At 41.0% G+C, this 21,807-nt stretch overlaps 1 protein-coding gene across 5 annotated transcripts in view; it reads right to left on the minus strand.

Moving 5' to 3' along the window:
- Positions 1-1,652: 1,652 nt before the first annotated feature.
- The window catches only part of MAP2K6 (mitogen-activated protein kinase kinase 6), a 121,468-nt gene continuing 101,313 nt past the window's right edge, over positions 1,653-21,807 (minus strand). For 4 of the 5 annotated variants that reach the window (XM_077853642.1, XM_077853647.1, XM_077853645.1 and 1 more), the window contains 2 exons: positions 18,334-18,379; positions 1,653-12,288 (listed from right to left, as the gene is read on the minus strand). In XM_077853642.1, the coding sequence (XP_077709768.1) occupies positions 12,211-12,288; positions 18,334-18,379 (124 nt within the window). In that variant the 3' untranslated portion in view covers positions 1,653-12,210. The remainder of the gene's footprint in view (positions 12,289-18,333; positions 18,380-21,807) is intronic. The other variant, XM_077853643.1, reaches the window with a different exon arrangement.

The raw sequence follows: 21,807 nt of genomic DNA on the forward strand, positions 1-21,807 counted from the left end.
CCACTATTCGTCCTGGGGCTTTCAGATCATTCATTCAGGGGAAATCCAACTGCCCTGGAAAGATTCTAAGTACTCAGTTGCCAAGCTGTGAAGAGCCCATGGTAGACACATAGGCCGCCTGATGGAGAGATGCCTCATTAATCCCTGATCCAGCCCAGTCCAGCCACCCCAGCCCAGGCACCAGACAGGGAGCATGAAGACACTTCCAATAGCCCTTGTTCCAGCTACCTGACTACAAATGCATAAGAGACGACAGCCAGAACCATTCAGCTAAGCCCAGCCAACCCATAGGACTGGGAGAAATAGTATCAAGCTGTTGTCTGAAGCTACTAAGTTTTGGGCTTTGCTATATTACCATAGAAAACCAAATAACCAAGGAACACCACGAAAAGCTTTTGTTATTAACCCTATCACCTTCTCCATGTTCCACTTTAATTTGGTTTCCTACAAAATCTTGAGTAAACAGGGACTCATTTTGATGGGCAAATAAGTGTCAGTCAACACGAGAAGTGTGCAAAAGAAGAAGGAGCTAAGCCATCAAGAGGAAAAGAACTTTAAGATCCCACAATATTTTAAAGTTTGAAAATAAGGAGTAGCTGCAGAGGACCATATGAAATGCTTTCATATATGAGGCCTGAGAATACTGTGTTTGTTTATGCCTCCCCCCTCCACAATACCCTCACCCCTTATAGGAACTTAAACCAAAATTCCCAATGACAGGAAGGCCTACCATTTAGGAAAGATGAAGGATTACAGCAATCTTAAGATAGCACAGGGGCAGGACTTCAAAATCAGTATGAGAGAGTCCATTGGTGTTGGAAAGTGACATCAACAACATATGCAGAAGTCGAGAGAGCCCTCCACTTTAGATTCTAGCCCCCGGAAAGGATGTCCATCCAAGGTGAAACATTAGGGGCTCTAAAAAGAGTCTGTTCCTGACTCAAGCAACATCAACCTGTTTCAACAATAAGACAGCAGTGAAGGTGTGCCTCTGGGTGTAACTGGTCATGCATTCAATCTGGTAACACTAAGGTCTAGCCATTCTCTAAACTGGATTGAGGCAGATGCAAGTCAAATAGTTATAAACACTCGGTTGATAGGAGAAATCAGAGAACCCTACCAACCCAACCATATATACCTGAAATAACATTTTCTTTCCCAGAATGTGTCTGTGTCATAGCACTACCTGATGACATAGAGCAAATATCCTAGTATTACATATATTGTATAGAAGACCAGAAAAAATTCAAATGATTGGTTGGTCTAGGAGTTCAGCAGGAACCGTTAAGAGCCAAAAAAGTCTGGGTCTTAATATTTTCATCTAACCCATCTGGACCCATCCTCCCTACAAACCATCTGACTTTAATAATGTAATATAATATTGGCCTTCAGTTCTAACCTAGGAATATTGACTCTACGAAGATTTCATTACAGATGAAATGACCTTCTAAAGCGTCTACAACACTGTTGTTCTGTTATGCTTTGTTCCATGAGGTTCCATAATGTTTTGGAAGTGAGGTAGCAGGAATGGGAGAACAAAGGGGATAAATAGTTCAAACCAAGCTTTTACCTGCAGCACTTGTATACCTAAAAGCATCATCCCTGGAATAAAGAATTTCCATGAACGACCCAATTAATATACAGACTCGCCGCACTTTTTTAAATGTCTTTTTATTGGTTGTACATTTTCTTATGAGATCAACACACCATTTCTTTCAAGGACACCTTGCTCCTGAATATGTTATGGTATTTGTCCTAGCTATGAAGGTCATAGCAAGCACTCTGACAAAAAGAGGTGGATGGGTGTCTTTTGCCATTATTCTTGTCTTCTGTATCTTCAAATTGTTGTTTGAGTCAGTTCATAGATTGACACAACATTGAACACAACACACACAGTGTGAAGTTTTGCATACACACGCACAAACATCCGGAGACCGTTACAGTGTCTGCGGCTTGCTCCTTCCTCCTCAGCAGCAGTATGAAACTGAAGAATATCCTGAGATAGGAAATCAAAGTTAAGCTCCTCATCAACAGAGGAGTCCAAGTTTGACTTAATGTCCCAATTTCATTTTCCTTTTGAGGTCACCATGTGAACCATGTAACAACCACTTAGTTCAACATCTCAGCCATTTACTTGGTCAAAAACACAGAGTCAATGAACTATTTTGTATCACATCAGAACTTTACTTTTCCTTTACTGTGCTCTTAGATCAGAAAAGAGAAGGAAAATAATAACGTTACAGTTTTTACAAGATGCCGTGATTGGAAACTTCACCACAGAATGATCTATAAGAGGCAAAATTACCCCCACCTTTGGGAATTATTAGAATTCCTTGTTTACTGACTGATGTGATGCTGTTATCCAGGCATCCAGGCTGTTAAGTATGCCCTGCCAATGGTATTTGCATGAAAGGATGAATTTCCCACGAATAAGGACCCAGGACAGGTGGCTTCTCCAAATGTTAAAAACAAACATGGTGTCTTCAAAGCCACATTATCCCCCTCAGTTCAGTATATTTCTGCTAACTCTGCCAAAACGTAACCTACATCAACACCAATGCTTTCATCTACCCCAAGACCTGCGCATTAGCTATTTCCTTGGTGTCAGGATTTTGAGATAACATCACCACTTATGATGAGCAGTAGTTCAAAATAAAACAACAACAGCAAAAAAATATTTAAAAAAAAAGAGAGAGAGAAAACAACAACAGCAACAACAATGCACACAACCTGGATAACAGGAAAACTAAGCTAAAATAAAAATGCATGGTGGCCACCAAAGCCAATACGGCAAAGACAACAAAAGGCATGCTTCCCCACAACACAGGTATTTTTAAGTACAGTCCTAGAGCTTGACTGAAGTTATCAACTGATATTCATAATTTCCCTTTGCCAGACAATGGTGAGAAATGTTTTTGCCTTAAGAGAGCAGCCCCACACATTTCCTTATAGGAAAAGAGAATGAAGTACATACTCCCCGACTTCTTTGCCTCTGCAGCTTATGAGCAAAAAGTTCCCAGGGCCAAAGCATCAATTTCACATTCACCTCATAGGCATGGAACATCCCCCCCAGCCCCCCACATCCTTCAGAGGTCTTTACTCTATGAACTTCTAATGAATTCCATACTGGACAGTTCAGTCTGATTCATTCATAAAGAGAAGATATTGCCATCTATGAAGAAGAGATGATTCCCACCAAGGAGAGCTAGCATCACGTTATACATAGCAAGAAAGATGGGAGAGTCCATCGATGAAGGAATCCATAAAATGGTAGTCATTCTGCTATTTTACACTTTCCAGAGACAGTGTTAGAGATCAGTTTCAAATGATTGAGGTGCACAACCTCTCACATATCCTTTCATAATATTTCAGGTATTAGGAAGAGATTGCAGGGCCTCCTAACATATGGAATTACTTTTTTCTTAGCATCAGGGGATTGTAAAGACCAGGCATGTTTCCACTTGCCCAATAGCTATCTTCACAATAAACATGGCTTACAAACAAATGTGGGGGTCAGCGCAGGAAAACAAGCATATATACAAATAAAAATGGTCTATTATAAAATCCACACAATGTAAGGGGGGGAGTGTGTGTGTGTGTGTGTGTGTGTGTGTGTTTTCCTTACAAAGACCAGATTAAATAACCGGAAGCAGCATTTTCCAAGATGAAACAAAAGCACGAAGGAATCTGGGGCAGCCCGCCTATTTTACTAAAATTCTTGTAAAGTTCAATTCTGTACAGAAGTTACATCCAGCATCCTGTCAGGATTTACACAAAATATACAGAAACATGTCTGTGTATTTAAATAAAGAATTTGAACTGCATCCCTAACACCTTTCTCAGCTTTAAATGACCTAATGTGATGATTCTGTACAGTAGGAAATAAGTTCCAATTATGGAAGTTAATGACATAGAGAAGACCTTTTTTTCCTGTAAAAAAAAAATACCTGTTATTTTACTAAAACATCAGTTCATCATTTCAGTTCATATAGGAAATCACTCCACTCAGAAAATAAATTTGAGACTGAAAAAGAAACTAAACACAGGGGTATGATGACAGATAAATTGTCTGAATTTTCTTAATTGAACCTCCTCAGGTGGTTTTTTACACAGAGATTGGCCAAGAACTCAGCAAACGGTTGCCAAATGTAACTTTCTGACACATAGAGTTCTAAATTGGCTGCTGGAAAACCTCCCCTGTTAAATTTGGTTTTAGCAGCTCAAGTTCCACGATCAGAAGCTGCCACAGACCGTATGTGTGTGTGTAGAAAGCACCTGATGTTTCCATCAATGCCTAAGAATTGCCCTGTGTAGAGCTCACAACAGATAACCCACCCGTTTTCAGCTTCCAAAGGCTGCCCTGGCTTCCCCCTACTGTTCTCCACCTGTGAAACCCAGTGAGGATAATCGTCAGCTTGACTCTCACATAGGACCCCTCTCTCTGCCAAAACTGTACTTTTTCCTACACGTCAATGAACAAAAATTACAACTCCTGCCTCTGCAAATGAAGAAATTTGGATACTCCACCGCCCATCAAGAGCCCAGTCTCGCTCCTCTTTACCACTGAGACCAGGTTATCTGCAATCACTTTAGAAAACTAAGCAATTTAAGAGTCTGTGTGCATGGCCATCACGTATTGATTTGTGCATTTTCTTTCAGAGGAGTCATGCTTAAAAATTTAAATAAATGGCCACCTCTCTTTTTGCCCTTCTGCCGCCAAGCCCTGTTAGCATCCTGAATATAGCAGAAGCCAGGGCCATACAGACATGGTTGGCTACTATTTCCCAGATTCTTTGGCAGGTCTTCCAGGAGTCATTTCAACCCAAGTTCCCAAGCTTTTAATAGCCACAGAGAATTTCCAGTTAAGGGGAATGATAATGGTAGCCAAGTACTCTGATTAGAGGTTGATGGGGTTTTCAGATGGGCATCACACTCTCCATCCTTCATCACATAGTTTTCTCCTTCCCTTCTGGACAAGAGACCTCCAAGGGGTAACACTGAACATAATCTGGAAACCACTTCTGTGCTCGCGACACCTCTCTCCCCAAGTACTGAACACACACTATGAACACACACTAGGTCAGACGATTTGAGTTCAGAAGAAAATAAAACTACTTTCCTCACACAATGCACTGCTTCTGAAAATTCAAACTAGCTTTGAGTGTTATGTTTTAAGATTATAAATTCTCCCCTTCGGATGAAGATCTGTAGTGTTTTCCTCAGAACATTCACAGTCCTCTGCCTTGTGGACAAAGTTTGCACACCAGATAAACTTTGGTGTCCACCTTTCTGTCCACGTCAGCCACCAGAATGAAAAATTAAGGGGCTTAGTTTTGTGTACATATTTCTTTACCCTGTGGGTAGCTGACGAATGGGTTGTATACTCACAAAATGCTGTGATGCCATTAATCATTTATCTTTTTTTTTCCCCTGGGTGTCATCAGTTTAAATTGGTAACTCTGTAGAATCAGTAATACTAAGGAAACAAAATTTTCTGAGATCCAAATCAGTACTGCTCTCTGAATCTTCTTTAGAATTCAGTATTTTTAAGGAAAAAAAATTAACGTTTGGCTTTTTGCTAGGCTTTCCCATAGGAGATCATGTCCATGGTAATACTGAAAATGAGTTATGGAATACACCTGACTGCCAGCTTCTTTTATCAGCTTACTCTTCCATGGGGACCCTCGGTAAGCACTGCTCTTTGCATGGATCTTTTCTCCTAGCCCCCAAACATAATTCCACATCACTGTTCACTCTTAAAGTCCAGAGTCTAAAGACAATCTCCTAAGGCAGGACCTTGACTTGCTTTATTGAAATTGCTTGTGGACTCCAATGAACGTTTGTAGTGACCAAATGAGGCTAATTGCTCATTTCCGGCCACAACAGAATATTACTTCAGAGGAAAGGATACCAACCCAGCAGTCCTTGTCTACAGGATGAGGAGAAGTTTTATTAAGACCTTATATAGAAGGTCTTACATTTTGAATGAGGGTTTTGCTAAAAGTCCTCTTAGACATCCATTACGTTTTTAAGATTTGGGAACAATAGAATCCTGTAGTCAAACCAAAGCAAAATTGCCAAATCTGAGTTTTGATGTATGAAAATGGTTGGATCCATTCCTTTCCACAGAAGCGTTGAGTCAGCCCAGGTCACGTGTGCCTGGCAGAGGAGTAATAAGCAAATGCAATCAAGGGAACCAGGAAAGACCAGGTGGCCTGGTCAAAGCCACAAACTCTGGGGACTACTTAGGAAGTTCTGTTTCCTACATTAAGATGCAAGTAAGTGCCTGATCATTCCCGTGCATTCCCTGAAATCAGTCTCCAAGTCATAAGAGCATTAGCTTCATTCCTCGAAAGAGACCTTGAATCCAAAAAATGCAAAAGTGGACCCCGGGGGGAAGCCTGTATGTATCAAGATGAACAGCCCACAAAGAAATCTTTCCATACTGACAATTCCAAGACAGAAATACAATGCAAATCTCCCAAAATCTCACCGTAAACTCCCAATAATGAAGGGTTCTGTGTCCTAGTTTAAGTGACAATACAAATGATGTCAAGATCCTGACAGCCCCGGGAACTAGGTTGGATATTTTTTAATTCTATTAACACATGTTTGTCTTAGAGGGGATTTTTTTTTAAAATATCCCTACCACAAAGTCCTTGACCTTGTTTTGAATTTCTACTTAAGGCCCAGTCCCCTTCACCTCAGATAGGAAAGAGGCTTTGAGAGAAATCTTGCTTGAAAAAGGAGTTTGGGTCAGGAGCTCAAAAGATAAACCCCAACATTCATTACATGTCAATTCCAAATGACTCCATTAGAAAACCCCCAATGGTAGAATTGTATCTGCATGGCTATAAACAGTGCCTCTCTAAACCTGGGCAAAAGGAACATATCTTCCTTGAAGACACCAGGAATGGGTGGTGAGTGATGTATTTGGGAGCAAGGTGTTTCCCCCAGAAGGAGAATTTCATTTTGAAGCCTCTGGAATTCAGGTTTTGTTTTCCTAGGCAAAGAGAAAACATTCCTTCAGGTAAACTGCCAGATCAAATACTTAAATATGCCCTTCAGGAGGTTCCGAGGGTCCTTCTAAGTAGAATTTACGTTTGCCTGATGATGCAGCAGGAAGGAAAATGTTTGGAATAAGGAAGAGACTACAGCATCAAGTGAGATGTGTTGGGCTGTTCCGGAAGAAGAAAGTGGAGCTAGGCAGCTTAGGTGGCAGACCGGTCTTTGAATGGCAATCCGACAGCAAGGGGGAACAGGTGCCAACATAAGGAAAGCAAAGGACAGTGTTCTGGTCCCAGAGGGAAGGCAAAGCTTTCACTAGAGAGTTTCATTAGGCAGCCCAGCCCAGAAACTCAACCAGGGCTGGTAATCCAAGATAATCACATCAGAAAGGGAGCATCTTGCATCAGGCCCTTAGAATAGAAATTTAGGGACAGTTAGGATAGTACTCAAGGAGAAAGACTACGTCCCTTCCTGTTACAGTGAGAGCCTGGAGCTCCGAGTCTTACCTACGAACAAGTATTTTGACCCCACACGTGACCGCCTTACTTTCTTGAAAGAGGGCCAAACAGCTCAGAGGGATGAATTGGAAGGTTTTAAGAATTCTATCTGTCTTCTACTTCTGAGATAACTGTGGCCTCCCAAATTCTCAAATCTGAATGCAGGTCAGAGAAAAGGAAAACCAAGTGATTAATGCCTGGGTTCATGACTCCCCCTGCACAAGTATCACACCACAGAGAGAAACAAAATGCAAAGCTAAGAGACAAGAATGTCTAAGAGAAGCAGACCTTTTATTTCCAAGTTTGAATGAGTTATGCCGGTTACTGTATCGAAATGGAAAAAGGAGGTAGTTGATTTCATCTGAGGAAAACTGTCCTATTGGCTTCCCGGGCAAGAAATACTTACCCGAGACAATTAAGAGGCAATTTCCATGGGATTGAACAGTCTTCCATTCTTCCCAATTTCATTTCCTATGTCCATCTTCCTAATCCACCTCAACAGCAGTGGAGCTAAATACTCACGAAGTGGAAAAATTCAGTTCATCAATTAGAGTTTTGTATTCGATGGCCTAGCTCAGGTGGTGGCAAACCATAGCCTGTGGGCCAAATCCAGCCCATCGTCCGATTTTGTAAGTAAAATCTAATTGGGACACTGAACCATGCTCATTCATTTATGTATTGTTTACAGATGCTTCCACACTACGACAGCGGACCTGAGTGGTTATAACAGCTTGGTGAAGCACAAAGCCAAAATATTTACTATCTGGCCCTTTACAGACAAAGCTTGCCAGTCTTGGTCTAGAATGTCACAGTCCACATTCTACAGAGCAGAGGTTATTGATCCGATGGGGTCTATAAACCGGACTCCCCTCCCCTCAACAAAAATGTTTGCAAAACTATGTGTTCCATGTACCACGTGCATTTTCCTAAGGAAAAGGTCCTAGCTTTCAACAGATTCCTAAAGAAATCCAGAGTACCCCAATTAAAGCCAAACCAAACCAAAGAGTATCTTCAGCTGCCAGCATATTTAACAGTGCTAACACACACACACACACACACACACACACACACACCCCAGACGAGAGGAACACAGAACTTCTACAATAAAATATCTTTTTTAATTTTCTATTCTAATAGGGTTTATTTGGTAGTTTCTTCTTCCTAGATTTTTCTCTGGCAATTTTCCATCAGAGTATGTAAATGTTCTGGGGTCCCAAAAAACTGCACCCTCTACATGCTAATGCAATAAAAATGGAAGATTCCCTTAAGCCAACAAATCGCCCTCTAAGTCACAGACAGACATTAAGAAGACAACATTCCCAGCACAGTAGAGGTTTCATTCATTTTACTTGATCCGACCACCCACTCCAGTGAATCCTATAAATATATGAATCTTCCCTTCAAGGTCTGTGAAGGTCACATGCCCAAGAAAGCATTGAGGCGGGAAGTCAGGCACTAGGCATCTACTGCACTTCCAGGCTGAAGATAAAGCGTTTTGTTAGACAACGTTGGAAGAAACAGTAGTTTCCATGAGCAGAGCTGACAAAGCCCCTTGGGAAACAGAAGCATTCTGAGTGTTAAAAACCATGAAAACATTAGCCCCACTCTGCCTCCTTTGTGATTACTTTCCTAAGACACTAAATCAAGTGCATGTGGAGAAATGCACATGCATTTCTCATGACCCTTTTAGTGTCAGTGCTGGCTTCCCCGAATGCTGAGGCTAATGGGTATCTCGTGTCCTCGACTAGAACAACAACCAATGTGACAGAACCAATCAACAGCAAAGGAAGGTACGCGATTAAAAAGCACACCAACAAGACACAAGCAAGAGAACAATAATGATACACAACGAACAGGTTAACATAGAGCAACCTGCATGTACGTACAGGAGGCTTCCAACTTGTATCAACTTAAATATGGTCTATGCATCTCCATCTTTATTTTAAAATTAGTTTAGAACACCATTCTCAAAAAAAAAAACATATTTTAGAACTTAGAAGACGATCAAGTCCTTCTACTTTAAGCACAGAAGACATCTAATCACCATGGAGCACATAATTTCTATGGGGAAAATGTATCCCAAGTTTCAAATCAATATTCTGGGAATGCGCTGTCTCTGACAGCAGCAAAGATGTCCCCATTCGAGAGGACAGGGAAAGAAGCAGAGGCTCTTGCTTCTCTCTGCCAACGTTCCAAAGAAGTTGTAGGTCAATTCTCTCTTTCAGAGTACTAGCCCAGTGTCCTCAACCATGCTGTGCATCAGAATGACAGACAGCATGGTAAAAATACCAGTTTGGGGCAGCCCAGGTGGCTCAGCGGTTTAGCATCACCTTCAGTCCAGGGCCTGATCCTGGAGACCTGGGATCGAGTCCCACATCAGGTTCCCTGTATGGAGCCTGCTTCTCCCTCTGCCCCACCCCCCTCTCTCTCTGTCTCTCATGAATAAATAAATAAAATCTTTAAAAAAATACCAATTTGCAGGCCCCACTCTGGACCACTGAAACCCCAACCCTGGCATTGGAAGTGTTCACCAGCTCCCAGTGATTCCAGTGTGCACAAGGCTGGGAACCATTGACTAACTCCTCCTCTACCTCCGTATAATTGTTTTGCAAGTTTAGGCCCTGGGCTCACAAACTGGAGAGGAATGCACAGGGGGACACACTTGGTGAAGAATATTTCTAAGTAGAAACCTCACTTTACAACAGGTAAGACTTATCCGACTTAGACCAGAGGTGTTTTGCTTTACGTATTTCACCAAAAGCTGTCCATGTTATGACCTCTGATTTTTTTCCCTACTACTTGCTATTTTTCATAAGAAGGATGGACAATGGAAAGAATATGGTTGTTATTTTTTTTTTCCTTTTGACCTCAAAGAAAGAAACTGCCAGATTTAGGAAGGTGGGTGGGAAAGTGAATGACCATAATTGGTAGGTTCATCCACCTTTTCTGGCTAGAAAGAGATGAGAACAGAGGGAGCTTGAGAGCAGATGAAACTATGTTTGATCCAACAGGTATGTCTTGGAACTGGATACAAAGAAGTGAATGGAGGTGTCATACTCAGTCGGGGCTACTGCTACGAGCTAGACAGAGGTCAAGAACAAGGGGAAAACGCAGACACAGAAGATTAAGTGACAGCACTTCAAAATCTAAGAGGGGAAGAAGGGAGGATTTTAGGGAGCAGTTATCTCCGAATCTCTGAACTTGAGGCAAAGAAAGAATCAGAGTGAGTTCTCTTCTTCCTTTTTAATGAAAATTCTCCTTTTGTCCTTCAAGAACAGCCTTATTATCAACTCCATGTCCAAAAGCAATGCTTCCAGGTTATCAGTCTATATGTTCCCTGGATCATTTCACTCCTTTTTTTCCTCAGGGAAACTAGAGAACCTAGGGGCAAACATAGCCACGAGAAAGAGCTTTTGTTGTGTTGTCAACCTGCCAGAGACCCACGGTGGCACTGCGTCCTCCAACAGGACAAGCTACTGTGTGCTGCTGGGAAAAAAAAATACGGCCTCACCTCAACCTGTGGAAATTCGGCAATCTATTCCAAGGAATGAATTCAACCCCCCTCCCCCAAATTAATTCCTCACATTATCAAAGAACTTTCATCTTCTTCTATTGCAGTCCTCCCATTAATAGTAAGGCTTCTTTATTGAACAAGAAAAACAAAGAAGAAAGCAAATGGGTATGTTCAGGATTGCCACCAAGTCAATGCTTGGGGCTTACACATTGAAGGCACCAATTCTCTGTATGGTTCGACATGATATTTCCTCTCAGAAGTGACATACGTCCTCCTTACTAGAGATGTTTACAGAAGCTACTTGGCAGAGCCTGTGACTTATCAAATACACACACACGCACACACACACATAGGATAGATGGGTGATATAAAATCGCATCACGAACTGTACATTTCATTAATACCACAAATGCCAAGAGAACCAAATTTGTGATTCTGAGATGTGATCAAAGTGATTTTATGCTTTCCAAAGTTAGGAAAAGGGTATGACCAAGATACTTTGCCACTTCACCTGAAATATGTGGTTATTACCCAAGAGTTGAGAGCAGAAATCCGAGGACATGGCAAGCAGCCACAACAGCTGGAACAGGTATTTTACAAGAAGAGCTCCTTGTTGATATTGTTATAATACTCTTAAAGATGCATATTAAATAATTTCTTCTGGACCACAGACACGATTGAACTTCAAAAATAAAAGGCCTATAAATATTGCCAACCCAACCTTGTCTTTTGTATCTCCCTCCTTGCATAAAATGGAATCTTTTCAACCAAGCGCTTAAACATAAATATTAAAATAATAAATGGGACAAAGTACAGATCTACTTACAAATTCATCACTACTGTAGCACCTTTTGACCAGGGCCAATGCATTCATTTCATAAAGAACAAGAGAAGTCTGAGAAGCTTAAGGACTCATATGACACATCATTAAATATTTAATCACCTTTTTTAAGTCCTAAGCCTTTGTCATATTTCATTCATCTAGACAGTTCATTCTATACTAGAGATTCCAAGGCCCCCTTTGGAGGGGAAAAAAAAAAAAAAAAGAAAGAAAATGGGGAGAAAAAAACCTTCTGAGAGGCAGGATTAAATTATCTCAAAGATGAGTTTCTATTGGCGCTTTAGTGAACCTTCTTCACCCTGTAAAACCCACCAATCCACAGGAGGGCCAACCGATTGAGTCCACGGTACTTAGTCTCCAAGAATTAGTTTTACAAAAGATGCCACGTCTGTTGCTTTGGATTCGTGTAGGGTGAAAAACGGATGTTGCTGGGAAGGAAAAAGAAAAACACATGGTATTAATATTCACCACTGACAATATAGGAGATTAGCAACTTCACAGATGTGTTTGTTAAACACATTCAAATACCCCTGTCAGGGTTACATTGGACTCTTACAACCTCTTCCCAAATCAAGCACGCATGGAGTGATGTGGACATTTTAAACATTATCTTTTATCTTTCACCGTACCCCTCCCATTTTGATATCTGTTTCCTCTAGAGTTTCTATTGCTTTCCAAAACAATAATCCCACCTGTGGTAAAAGGTCAATACAAGGATTGACAAAGACAGTCCAAACTCTTGATTTACAAACAACTCCGTCCCCTAAAAAAGTAATTGTAGACAGATACAGTGATAAAATAATGAGAAATTTCATAAATTTCTGTGCATCCATTTCTCAGGAAATGGATGGTGGAATGAGAAACCAATTTTGTAGCACAGGAAACGGTCAAGGCGTTGCTTGCCCTTGACCCTGCAGAGCTGGTTTGGACAGAAACAGTTAACAAAGCCACGCTGTAAGCCACATCGACAGCCACGAGTTATACTTCTATGTCTCTCTTGATGATGAGTTGATCCATCTGGAAAATAACGTAGACTGCCAAACTCTAGGTATGTGCAGAGAAATTCAACTTGGAGATTAAAGATTGAAAAGCATAAAAAAAAAAAAAAAGAAAAGAAATGGTCTCTATCCACACAGCTCAGATTAAGCAAACTTTACAAAAATACCAGGGCTATCAGTTTGCTGGGGGAATAGACCTAGTGAGTCCAAGAGGCCACATATTCCAAAACAGTTGTGAAGGGAACAAAACATTTTCTCTGCACCGTACATCCCTCCCCAGAAGGCTCAATTTTGTTACAGTAAGTTCCCAGCTGTCACCCTGGAACCTCGCACCTCTAATTAAAAGGAGATACATCAGCTCACGAACCACAGTTGTCACAGTGGAAACAGAATGAAGCAAACAAACCAAAAAGGATGATTTCCTTCAGATAGAACCTAGTGCCACGTATCCCCCCACACCAGTCACGGCCACCTCCCTGATTGTCTGGTGGCATTATTTTCAGTGACTATGTTGAGAGCGGCTACATATGAGCACTTTTGCATGCAGACATGTAGATGACTCACTCCATTTCCCCCTGACTTTGGGGATGTTGGTTTATAACCTTCACATTGCCTCGCTGTAGGTTTTCTAATTATATTTGTTTTAAACCTGACAGAGCAGGGCTCGATGAGTCAGCTCTGTGGGGAACCGAGTGCCCACCCGTGGAAGTTTTAGGAAACAATGCAAATGGGAAAGGAACAAAGAAACAAAACCCAAATGAAGGTAGGTGGTCCCTGGTAAGTATCGTGACTCAAAAAATGATAAAGAGGCTGTGTGCTCTTGCCCATCTGGAAGATCCAGGTGGAGTGTTGGCTCAGAGCCTCACACCCACCATATCCACTGAAGCTGTAGACGCCGGGTCCTTCATCCTCAACTCCTTGCACAAATAAACAGCAGCATTACTTCTGATTACTAACCACTTACACAGCACACTTACCAAGTGCTTTACCATCATGCTCATTAGCTTTCCCACATCCTCTTGACATTTGGTGATCTTCTAATGTACTTAAAAGTCTTTACTATCAAAACAGGGCATGTCAAACCTCAGATCGTCTCAATGGCTACCTCTGACGCCTGCCAGCCCCATCTTGCCTCTGGGTCTGCTCTGGCTGTGAGCTCAGTGAATGTAGGCTTACTCTGTGAATGAATCAAATACCCTGACCTAGAAGTCCTTAAGAAAAAAAAAAAAAAAACCTTCAGACATCTTTCAGGTTATTCTCTGGGTAAATGCGGCGAGAGTCAGAGGGCAGGGGGAAGGGAAAGCAGGCAACCATGTCAAAATGGAAAGTGTGACTCGCCCTCTTGTGTGGGTTTTGAGACTGTAAAAGGCTGGGAGGGAACCCAGTCCCCTCTATAAGCAATCAACCAAGAATAGCAAGGCCTGCAACTAGAGGCGAGCAAATGAGGTACCATGGATTCATCCCCAGGCTGGGTTGCTCAAAAAGGGTGCCAGGTACGGGAAGGGAGGCCATTACCGATGGCTGTGCCTAGAGAAAACATGGAGACCCAAGAACACACTACCAGGAACATCAGGGCAAACTACAAGCACCAAAGGTCACCGTATCTTCTACACAACACCTCACCCCTTAAGACTATGATTTCCTATGGGCTCGGGCATCCTTGCTTAACACTAGGATTCAATCTAGAACTTCCCGGATATTTGAAGAACATAATGGCCTGGCTGAGCAATCACCTGCATCACCTGATTATCATTTCTGGTGGTTATTATCTGGGGCAGGGGTCAACGATCAATGTTCCAGGGGCCAAGTCTAGCCCACTGCCCATTTGTGAAATAGAGGTTTTTGGAACACAGCCATACCATCTGTTTACGTATTGAATATGGTGCTGTCATGCTAAAACAACAGAGCTGAATAGCAGCCCACAAAGCCTAAAATATTTACTATCTAACCCTTTACAGAAAAAGTTGGCCGGTCCTCACTCTGGAGGAACAAATCCTGCTGAGTCATGTCCCCCAGTGGGAGTTTGAGAGAACAAGCAAATGAGATGATGTGAAAGCATGTACACCCTTCAATCCAAGTTAGAGAGGGAAAACAGTTGATATTTCTATAAGAGGCACATGTCTGGGTTGGGGCCTTAATTATACTGCCCTTTACCTGGAAAAAAAAAAAGGATTTTTTTTCTCCCTTCTTCACCAACTCCTACAATTTAAACAATAGTCTCTCAGCATGTGTTTTCCCAATGCTAAAGTCAAAGAGTTTGGACTCAGATTTTCCATTTAAAAACCTCAATTCCACAGGAAAGCAGAGAGCAGTTATAACCTTAGAAGGCAAGTCCATTTCCAGTAGCACACAGACTAGTGTCGTAAAAAGAAGTGTGTGTGTGTGTGTGTGTGTGTGTGTGTGTGTGTGTTGGGGGGGGGAAGAGATGGGGGGATACACATGACTTTGTAACGTTAATATGTAGACCATGAAAGACCACAGCATTAGAACATACTGGAAAGGTGGAATTCGATTATCAGTTGCCCATGTATACTCAGCTAGAACTCAGCATTTTTCTCCTTAAGTGTGTTCCACTGAAATCTCTGATAAGAGTTCACTTGGAAAGAAAAAAAAATATTTTCCATTTTAAATAGCCAGAAATATATAGAAATAAAATGCTCTTCCTTTATCTGAAAATAGGGACTAATAAGGCAACTTTACAAGGAGTACAGGCTTCGTAAGACACCCCAGAAATCACTCCACGTCTGTTGAACTTTATGTGAAATTAATTTTAAAATGCTCTGGGGGTTTGCATAAGCATGCCCAAAAGGGCTGAAAAGACCCTAACTGGCTACTAAAAATATAATCAGGGTGGAAAAAAATATACGTATATATATTTCATATATATATAATATAAAATCAGGAGGAAATGTTCAGCCCAAACAGGTAGTATGCTGAGATTTTCTCAGCATTTCTCCACATTACCCATCTTCTTTTCTCCCTCAACTGTGAGTCTTGGTCAAATACAGCCAACAACAGAATGCTGAGTCCTAGGGGATGCCTTTTTAAAGGGGACAATTGGGAGCCCAAGGAAACCACCTTGTCTATTCTAAAACTCTCCCCAGTGCTCCTTTACAGCTCCCCCAATGAGAGAATGGTTCAGACTTAAAGTTTAACCAGCAGAACCAAAAAATCCACGTGATTGGCTGTGACTATCACCTGTATGGTATGGATCAGCTTTCTGCAACTCTCCCTGGCTTGAAATCTCCAGGCTATACTTTTTCTCTTCTTTTTTTTTTCCAGCTTTATTGAAATATAATTGACACAGAACATTGTATAAGTTTACGCATATGACGATTTGATACACTTGTATATTCTGAAATAATTATAATAAGGTTAACCAATACATCCTTCACCTCACATACTTACCATTCTTCTTTTGCAATAAGAACCTTTAAGATCTACTCTCCTGGCAACTTTCAAGTACGCAATGCATTATTATTAGCTAGAGTACTAGGCTATACTCATTCTATCCATGGTGTCGCCAAAGGTGGGATTTCCTTCTTTTTTATGGCTGCATAATATTCCATGGTATGTGTATGTGTGGGTATCACCTTTTCTTTATCCATCCATGCATTGATGGACATTTACATTGTTTCTATGTCTTTGCTATTATAAATAATGCTATCATGAACATGTCGATGCAGATACCCCCTTAAAATAGTGATTCCATTTCCTTCAGATACATACCCAGAAGTGAGATGGCTGGATCATATGGTATTTCTATTTTTAATTTTTCTGTGGAACCCTCACACTTTTCCATACTGGCTGCACCAATTTACATCCCCACCAACAGTGTACAGGGTTCTCTTTTCTCCATAGGCACGCCAATACTTGTGATATCTTGTCTTTTTTATAATAGCCATTCTAACAGGTGTGAGGTGATAGCTCATTGTGATTTTGATTCCTATTTTCTGATGCCTAGTGATGATGAGCATCTCTTTGTGGACTTTTGGCAAAAACAAGGGGTACCACATCAAACTAAGAAGCTTTGACACAGCTAAGGAAATGACTGATGGAACAGAATGGCAACCCACAAAGTGGGAGAAAGTATTCGCAAACCATATATCTGATAAGGGGTTAATATTCAAAATATATTTTTTAAAAAAACTCATACAACTCAATGGCAAAAAAAAAATCTGATTTTTTTTAAATGGGCAAAAGACCTAAAAAGATGTTTTTCCAAAGAAGATATATAAATGGCCAATTATATGTTTGTATATAGAATACAAGATATACTTTTTCCATGTCAGAGCCACCTCACCACATCATTTTGTTAAAAGAGCTCAGGAAGGAATGCTTGGGAGGCTCCGTCAGTTAAGCATCTGCCTTCAGCTCAGGTCATGATCTCGGGGCTCTGGGATCAAGCCCCCCATGTCGGGTTCCCTGCTGAGTGGGGGGGTCTGCTGCTCCCTCTCTCTCTGCCTCCTCCCCCTTGCTCATGTTCTCTCTCTCAAATAAATAATCTTTTTTTTTTTTTTTTTTTTTTTAAAGATCTAAGGAACCTGTACTTCTAGCACCTGCCCTGAGCGGGTCTTAAAGACTGAGCACTGCTTGTGTTGGGGTGTGATAGAAGCAAGCATTTAATGCTTGCTAAATAATTGTGTTCCCAGAAGAAATGGTGCCAATGATTGCTCTTATCTCTAGGAACAAAACTCTTCCTTCCCCTGCTAAAATTAAATCCTTGATAATTGAAACAAATCTAGGGAATAGTTCATGCAAATAAGTAAGCAGTCAGAATTTTATCCTATTTCCCCCAAAAATGTGTTTCGACATAGACAAAAGTTCCTAAGTTTCGGTCCCTGCCATCTATACTAAAGAAACATTTGTAATCAACTTAAAATTGTAGTTACCATAATTTAAGAGAAACTATTTTAAAACAACAACTGTAAGGTCTTATTTTCACTCTTTTTTTTCTTAGTGCAAATGGTAAGCTGTGAATGCAGAGGTAATACAACTCAAATGAATAAGGCTTGGTCTTACCTTTTTTCCACTAAAGTGAAAATCAGAGAGAGAAAACAGTCTTTCCTCACTAAACATCCAGCAAAAAAGCTCCCCACCCAACAAATCCTAAATATTTTATCAAAAATATCTGATGAGTCACCCAGCACTTGTTTTTCTCATTGCTGAAATCCTTTAAATCATGATTTCCCTCATTTATATTAGTAATTAATGACTCTTAGTATCTTGAGAACTTGAAAAGTTAAATTTTATAGGCATCATTTAGTCTATATGATGTCAAGGTTATCAACATGGAATAAGTTGCTAAGAAAGGTGACCTGCTCCTGGTCTTTTTTGCTTTAATTCACTTCCAGTTACCAATTTCTCAATGAACCAGCTCTTCCAATATGATTGTTTGATTATAATTTAGGTCTTAGTCACTTTACCTTTACTACCTGTCGGTTTGGACAAGTTTACACCACTAACGATACGTACCATAAGTTCTGGATATGTTGGCCGTTCTTTGGAATTCTTCTTCAAGCTAACGGAAAAAAAAAAAGGAATTGCGTTAAAATCTAAGAACCATCTGTATTTTCACAAGACTAGGATTTCAGAAGACTAAACACAACCAGCTTTAAAATGTATTGAAAACATGAATCTCCTATCCTGACTCCCCTCTTCTGTTACACTTATAAAATTGTTTTAAATCGCACTAAGTGTATCTTAATAGGAACACTAAGAGTGTATGTGTGTGTGTGTGTTTACTTTTCCTCTTGATGCTTTACCAATGACATACAAACTAGCTTTTCTGATCTACAGCCATTGCATTCCAAAATACATATCTACTTTCCTTCAAAACAGCATTTCCTCTACCCGTACTGGGAAAGAAATTGGCACGTATTTCTTACATTACATGTTATCTCTTCACTATCTTTAATACCTGGTTCTCCTTGCTTATGTATAATTTGCTTTTATATATTTCTAACCAAACCCACCTAAGATAGAAGCAATATCCCCATAAAATGTCTAAAGTAATGCTACTTCCTTACAACCTCTTGACTAATGAAAGAGAAAGCAAACTCAGTGACTTCCCAATTACTCTTCTTAGAGATTCTTTGTGGTCACGCACTACCGTTGAGTGGCTCCCACCCCGTATACACGACTGTCTATATACACGAACGTTTTAATGACATTTGATACTGGAGGCAACAGTAACAAAACTGCAATAAGAAGAGACCAACCCCTTACCTCTATCCTCATCCCACCCTTATATCCACCCATGGCCTTAAAATGGAGAAAAAAAAAAAAAAGAAAAGAAAAGAAGTGATTTACTGGGAGTTGGAACCCCAGGTTACAGAATGAAGAGAAGGATGGTTCTGAAAACTATGGTTTGCAAGGCAACCTACAGACCCCTCTGCCCACCGGGCCACAGAATCATGGATGGAAAGGAACATAGCCTGGAGTTGAAGAAACCAAAACGTGACTGATCATTAGGTTGCTGGGATTTGTGCCAATGGATCATTTTGAGCAGATGAGACCTAGTATGTGTGACATGAGCTCTGCTCCACCCCCATGGACTAATAATAATGAGGAGGGGAGACAAGGTATGGAGCCATAAGAGAGTGAAGTAGTTGAGACACTTTGAGAAAGTGTGGTATAAAACAAAACAAAATGAAAAACAAACAAACAAAAGAGAGAGAGTGAGAAAGCTTTTGAACCAAAACAACTTAAACCAGCCTACCTATTCCAGGCAATGCTGTGGGTAGAAGCCAGGGAACCTGAGACAGGGTACAGTAGATGTGAGGAGAGAAGTTTTCAACCTGGAACTGAGGGCAGATCTAGGACCTAGTGACCTCAGTGACCAGACAACCTATGAGAGAAAGTTTCATCTCAACTGAGGATAAAAATAAGAGCGAATTAGAAAGAGGAATTATCAACTGTCAAAGTCAGATTGATATGGGAAGATGTGCCTGAGTGAAATGAAGGAGACCTTGTAGGCCCACTTAGGACTTTGCATGGATCTGTATCCTGAGAGTCTACAGGGGCTTTATTGGTGGTTCTCAGCTGCAGGTGATTTTGCCCTCCAGGGGATATTTGGCCATGGCTGGAGGCATCTTTGGTTGTTGATACACCTGGTGGTGCCACTGGCATCTAAGAGATGGAGGCTTGGGATATTGTTAAACAGCCTGTAATGCACAGCACAGCTGCCCACAACAAAGAATGATCCAGTCCAAAAAAGTCATGCGTGCAGAGGTTGCACACCCCTTGGGCTACGTGTACAAGAGGATCCCTCCTCATTGCTGCCTTCTAGCCCCTGCTCGGAAATGAAATTCACTTAGAAGCACCTCCAGCTGATGCAGCTGTCATTCGTGCACATTCTCTATTATACCACCTCCCTATCCCTGAACATCCCTGAACCCCAGGAAGCAGAAGTTTTCTTTTGAAGTTCAAGAGCGAGTTGGCCTAGAAGGAAACACACAGAAGAAGAAATGTGATCCCAGGAACGTTGCCGGCTTGCACCACAGACCATAGTGAAAAAAAAAAAAAAAAAACCGGCGTACATACAAAAGCCCTGAATTTTCAGCTATTGTTCAAAGCAAATCAAAAACCAGAAAGTCTTCTCCATAGTCTGAACTATTTGGCCAGAAGCAATCGTGGAAAACACAACCTTAAATCCACATTCACTATTCATGTGCTTGACTTCAGGTGACAGGCACCTTCGTGAATCCTGTGGCCAGGGCTCTGTGTTGATTCTGCTAACATTCACCTGGGGGACCATGACCCACCTTTCCATGACTAGTTTCCATCAGTCAGCAACCGAACCAAGGGAATGACAAGAAAAGAAGCTTCTTGCTCAAGTGTTAGAACAGTGGCCTCTTTTACCAACCAGAGATCTTTGTGATGTTCCTGAGTTTTGAACTTCTGTTTAGTAGATAATGAAAGAAGACTCTCTCTTCTCATCAGGTCGAGGAAAGTAAATGCTTCCTTTTTTTTAAGGAGAGATCATTCTAAGTCAGGATAGCTTATCTTTTCACTTCTGGAACAGTTTAAGAAAATTTCTCTAGAGGTTTTTCGTTTGTTTTTTGTTTTGTTTTGTTTTAGTCTGTATAAGGAAAATGTGGGGAAAGTACCCCAAGTTGATGAATGCATCAGAAAGTGTTTCGGATTCCTGAAACCTCAGGGATTGCTGGCCGATAGGCTATTTCTTGACTTACAGCCTCTGATTAGGAGGCTCAGAATTTACCACAAGCACTAGTACAGAGAGCATTCATGGAAAATACTTACACAGCAATCCAAGGCTGTTTATTGAATTAATATAACTGATAAAACCCATTCTCTCCATCTTTTAAATTGAGAACACTTCAAAACACGAGCTAAAAATAGCAAAATACTCAGGATAAGTTTGTGGGGGGGGGCGGAGGAAAGCAAATTTTCCATGTTTGATAGGAAGTGCTTGAAATTCAGTATAAAATAACAACCATGGAGTTCAAAGCTACACCAATTTCTTTTTGGATTGGAGTCAGACTTTTGAATTTTCAAGTGGCTTGTCATTTTCAAGCGTGCAATTAGCTAACTGCTCTAATTCTTCTTCCAAATGCCACAACACACGCTCCTGACCGTAGCTGACACTAAAAAACAGCTTCATGCTGTCTTGAGAACTGCTAGCTTGAAGTCTGTGCTGACCAGAGGATTTCTGCCTATTTGAATTCCCTCTGGTGGTTTCCAAGAAGGGCTATTTGGCGCATCCACAGAATAAAAACACATTGCGCCTCACAAGCCCATACATTTGTCATAAGCTAAACAAATACCCAGTGCCTCTTTTTACTCTTTTTTCCTGAACAAGTCGGGAACTATATTTGATGGTCTCTGCTTTATGCTAGTTCCTCTGAGTCAGACAGTATCACCATCTGGGTGGGCCTCCAACACACTCCAACATGCCATCAGGCTGGTCAGCTGGGCACTGAGCCT

This window comes from Canis aureus, chromosome 16 (assembly GCF_053574225.1).
Source record: "Canis aureus isolate CA01 chromosome 16, VMU_Caureus_v.1.0, whole genome shotgun sequence".
Taxonomy (NCBI): Eukaryota; Metazoa; Chordata; class Mammalia; order Carnivora; family Canidae; genus Canis; species Canis aureus.